This window comes from Macaca thibetana, chromosome 13 (assembly GCF_024542745.1).
Source record: "Macaca thibetana thibetana isolate TM-01 chromosome 13, ASM2454274v1, whole genome shotgun sequence".
Classification (NCBI taxonomy): Eukaryota; Metazoa; Chordata; class Mammalia; order Primates; family Cercopithecidae; genus Macaca; species Macaca thibetana.
Genome location: NC_065590.1, coordinates 89,453,395 through 89,458,534, shown reverse-complemented (window position 1 = coordinate 89,458,534; position 5,140 = coordinate 89,453,395). Strand labels below are relative to the sequence as shown.

The window sequence follows — 5,140 nt, the reverse complement described above, 5'->3', positions numbered from 1 at the left end:
GGTTGCAGTGAGCCTAGATGGTGCCACTTCACTCCAGCCTGGGTCCCGTGTCAAAAGAAGAAGAAAGAAGAAGAAGAAGAAGAAGAAGGAGAAGGAGAAGGAGAAGGAGAAGGAGAAGGAGAAGGAGAAGGAGAAGGAGAAGGAGACAGGAAAAGTGTTATTATCTCCTTTTACACACTAAAATACTAAGGCCATGAGGGGTGAGTCAGTTCCTCTAAAGGAGGCAAGTTCTGTCTCATCTTTCCACAACACCATGCTCTCAGCCAGATATTACTTGGTCCAGTAAAAATTTCGCCTGTCTGGTCTAGCCTTGTCCAGTTGCTTTGTTCAAACTGGAGACAGAAAAGCACCAGCCTAACTATAGCCTTCAAATGTCTATCCTGCAGTGTTACATTGTCCTTGACCTTTATTTCCCTCAGATTGAGCACAGAATGCTTCTCACATAGATGCAAGTCTGGTTCTGCTTTATTTCTTACCAAAGAGAGAGTGTACATCAAGAAACACGGGAACCAGGCAGCTTCTTTTCTCCAAGAATAGTTTCAGCGGCCAACAAGGCTGGGAAACTGTGGTCAGGAGCAGAAGAGTCACAGCTCAGTAAGTCATTCTCTTGCTGGTGGGTTTGACAGCACACAGGCAATAACAATAATGACAAGAACTACATTTATTAAGTGTCTACAGTGCACTAAGGATTTGACAGATATTGTCTCATTTAGGAAATGAAATTTCTAAAAATGGAAGTTCAAGAAATTAACAGTTGTAGAAAGAAGCTGTAGGAAAGGGAAAAAAGAGTTATGGAGTCTGAGAGCAGAAGCAGTGTTACATGGAAAACTGTGAAGTTAGACCACAAGGACTGAGAGCCTGCCATGGCAGCAGCCCACACAGCTGCCTTGTGTCCCCTGGGAGTCCCCTCTCTGAGTCACATTCAGGCCACCCGCCTCTACCACAACCCATGAAAGAGTGAAAATAGATTTTAAAAAAAGAAAGTGAGCTTTGGGGTCTGAGAAGGAGTCTTTGCTCTACCACTCCCTAGTGACTCTACCACTTCCTACCAGGGAAATCTTAACTGAGTTTCTTCACATCTGAGAGTGTCAGTATTTTCATCCATAACATGTTGGTCTTTTTTTTTGCGTCTTTTTAAAAAATGAAGCTTAATCATATAAGTTCCTTGAGCTCAAACAAATCAGCAAGAAAAAAAAAATAATTTCCTCAGAAAGTGGGCAAATGACATGAATAGATATTTCTCAAAAGAAGATATCCAAATGTCCAACAAACATGAAAAAATGCTCAACATCTAGTTATCAGGGAAATGCAAATGGAAACCACAACGAGATACTGCCATACCCCAGCCAGAATAGGTTTGTAATAAACGAAGTCAAAAAACAACAAATGTTGGATGGATGCAGTGAAAAGGGAACACTTATACACTGCTGGTGGGAATGAAAATTAGCACAACCTCTATGAGAAACAGGATGGAGATTTCTTAAAGAACTAAAAGCAGACCTACCATTTGATCCAGCAATCCCACGACTGGGTATCTATCCAAAGGAAAAGAAGTCATTCTATCAAAAAGACACCTACATGCATATGTTTACTTCAACACAATTCACAATTGCAAAGATACGGAACCAACTAAGTGCCCATCAACCAACGAGTGGATAAAGAAAATGTGGTATATATACACTATGGAATACTACTCAGCCATAAAAAAAAAAAAACAATGAAATAACATCTTTTACAGCAATTTGGATGAAGCTAGAGGCCATTATTCTAAGTGAAGTTACTCTGGAATGGAAGAATCAAATACCATATGTTCTTACTTACAAATGAGAGCTAAGCTATGGGTATGCAAAGGCACGTAGAGTGGTACAATAGATTTTGGAGACTCAGAAGCGGGAGGGTGAGAGGGGAGTGGGGGATAGAAAAGCTACATATTGGGTACAATGTATGCTACTCAGGTGACATGAGCACTAAAATCTCAGATTTTACCACTATACAACTCACCCGTGTAACCAAAAACATTTTACCCCAAAAGCTATTGCAATAAGAAAAATTTAAAAATATATAAAATTCCTGGCATAGTATCAGCAGATTCTGGGTTTCTCAACAAGAATTGGAAGAGAGAAGAGAGAAGAAAAAGGAGCAACAGTCATTTGTTATATTTATTACAGTCATTAATATTATTATTTTTCAAGATCCGGCTTAGGGTTCTTTAGTAAACGGTAAAATCAAGAGCATTCTTCTACAGATTACCTACTAGAGATTTTTCTTCCTTGAGCCTTGCTAATTAAAAAATATCATAAATGTTCTAACTAGGCCGTTGACATTTATTTTCAATAATTGCAAAGGGACTTAAATAACACGTTAAAGGAAATGTTAATATTACTCTACAATTTAACTCACTGTGACTTGATGCTAACACTAATTTGTAGAATTAGTCACATGGAAAATAAATTAAGTTCATGGGACAAATGGGGAATCTGAGATCCCTTTTCCAAAATCCAGGGTCTAGCAGAGCATATAGGAAGTGAAGCAAACTAGCACAACCATCCAACTTAACACATTCAGTGGCATTTGGAGCTGTGGTGGGGAAAAGAGGCTCCCTAGTTAATTTCACACTTCCCCCATACATTTCAAAAAGCAAGGTGTGACTCATTTCAAAAAACAAGGTGCAGCTGGGTTTTTAAAAAAAGACTTTCCCTAGGCTAAATGCCAGGTATTCTGCAAACTCCCTGGCTTAAAGGAGTTTTCTGTTTCCTGGTATCTGTTTGCTATGGGGAATCCAAATCTTCTCACTAACAGCAAGGGTTTTATGCTTCTGGTAGGATGTTTCCTGCTCTTTAAGGCTGTAGGTTTACCGGAGTTGCTGGCCTTCGTCAGAGTGTAGGCATGTTGGGGGCATGTCTGCACTCTATACGACCCAGGGAAATTTACTAAGGTGGCATCCACTGGGTACCTCATGTGTGTGGCACCCCAGCAACCCTAGGAAATAAAAGCTGTTGTTGTCTGTGTTGGACACATTAGGGAATCAAAGCTCAGAGGGGTTACCTTGTCCCTAGACCATGCTGCGTCTCCAACAACACAGCCCATCTGTGCTGAAATATCTAGCAGGTCCTGGTGGAGGGGATGGAGGCCCTCTCGGGTCACTTTGCTATTCTCCACCAGGGTCCTCAGCCACCCCCTCCTTGCTGCAGATGCCCCAGGTTTGTTTTCTTTGGCTCCCTCATTAATGAGTTCCACAGCACAATGCTAAGTCTAGTTATGCAGCCTTAATTGGTTTAGTTACAACAAGATAATTCCTTTTTTCTTCTCTTGGAGGCCTTTCTGTTTAAAGACATTTTAGCTGGAAGATGCTAATTATCAATGAGGAGAAAATGACACCTGAAGAGTTCATTTTCCATCTTGGTCTTTGGTTTTTCCTTTGAACTCTCTTTACACGGCCCTCTTTCCCACTTCATCACTTCTCCCCCACCATCATAAAAGAGAGCTCTTCCCTGGCCAGGCGGCAGAACTTTCTTTCTCACTTGCCAGGGAGCCGTTCCTTCTGCAGCTGTCTCGCAGGCATGGACAACCTGCGCGAGACTTTCCTCAGTCTCGAGGATGGCTTGGGCTCCTCTGACAGCCCTGGTCTGCTGTCTTCCTGGGACTGGAAGGACAGGGCAGGGCCCTTTGAGCTGAACCAGGCCTCCCCATCTCAGAGCCTTTCCCCGGCTCCATCGCTGGAATCCTATTCTTCTTCTCCCTGTCCAGTTGTGACTGGGCTGCCCTGTGAGCATGGCGGGGCCAGCAGTGGGGGCAGCGATGGCTGCAGTGTTGGTGGGGCCAGTGGCCTGGTAGAGGTGGACTACAATATGTTAGCTTTCCAGCCCGCCTACCTGCAGGGTGGTGGTGGCCCCAAGGCCCAGAAGGGCACCAAAGTCAGGATGTCTGTCCAGCGGAGGCGGAAAGCCAGCGAGAGGGAGAAGCTCAGGATGAGGACCTTGGCAGATGCCCTGCACACCCTCCGGAATTACCTGCCACCTGTCTACAGCCAGAGAGGCCAGCCGCTCACCAAGATCCAGACACTCAAGTACACCATCAAGTACATCGGGGAACTCACAGACCTCCTCAACCGCGGCAGAGAGCCCAGAGCCCAGAGCGCATGAGCTCCGTCCGGGGAAACTGACCGTTTCCACCCTCCCGGGCAGGAGTAGAGGAGCTTTGAAGACCTGGATATCTTATTGAACAATGATTGGTGTGGAGTGATTTTTATGTAGTAAGCGTGGTAATCTTGTGATCTGCAAAACACTAAGGGAATTCACATCTGACCTGTTGGAGCCACCGGAACACTTACCTGCCAGATGAGCAGAGACTTTCACCTCCAGTTTTTTTCCACCATCTCTGGGAGGCTCATCCTTTGCAAAGAGACAAATTATTTTGCCCTTCTCTGTCTGTTCAAGGTATTTTAAAGGGTCAGTGATTTTAAATGCATTTTTTCAATAATGTAAAAGTGTTACAGTTAATCTCCTGCCATTTTGGTGTTGAGAGCTTTCCTTCTGTTGCTAACAAAACCTGTAGTTTGTATAGGATCCAGTGTGATATCTGGAATCTTATTTAGAAAGATTTGTGCCAAGTAAAGGGCTTTAGTGCTCCTGTTTCATTTTGTGTGTGTATGTGTGTGTGTTTGTGTTTGACTGAAAACATGCTCTTGCAGGGACCAAAATCACTTAAATGCAGAAGGCACTGGTGTCATGATAAATGGAAAGTCACAGGCAGACAGGCTAAGTTAAGACAGTGAAGATCCCAAAGGACAGAGCCTCCTCTTCATACGCGGACAACTTGTGTGACAGGGAAGGAGGGTACAGGAAGGAGGAGGAGGAGGAGACAGCACCTCAGGGTGGGCCTGAAGCAGGGCTGGGTGGGCAGGGGCTCCCTGTCCTTTGTCCTGGGCCTGGTATGAACAGGACCTTATTTAGTCCTTTTGCTTACTTGTTTGTCAAATAAAGAGATGGTCTCAGAAAAAAAAAAAAAAAAAGTGATTTGAATCCCATAAAGAAAAAGTAAAAGGGTCAGTGTTAGAACTCAACAGTCTCTGACCCCTCCAAAGGCATTTGCTTCTCCATCTTCCCCTGCTATCCATCCGCCTCCCCGTAACCCCAGATCC

The 5,140-nt window shown here is 44.0% G+C and overlaps 1 protein-coding gene across 1 annotated transcript; it reads left to right on the top strand.

Annotated features, from left to right (window-relative positions):
* Window positions 1–3,501: 3,501 nt before the first annotated feature.
* MSGN1 (mesogenin 1) lies at window positions 3,502–4,846 on the top strand. The gene has a single exon (XM_050753283.1). It carries the CDS (start codon window positions 3,561–3,563, stop codon window positions 4,140–4,142), a length of 582 nt encoding a protein of 193 aa, XP_050609240.1. The 5' UTR covers window positions 3,502–3,560; the 3' UTR covers window positions 4,143–4,846.
* The last annotated feature ends 294 nt before the right edge of the window (window positions 4,847–5,140 follow it).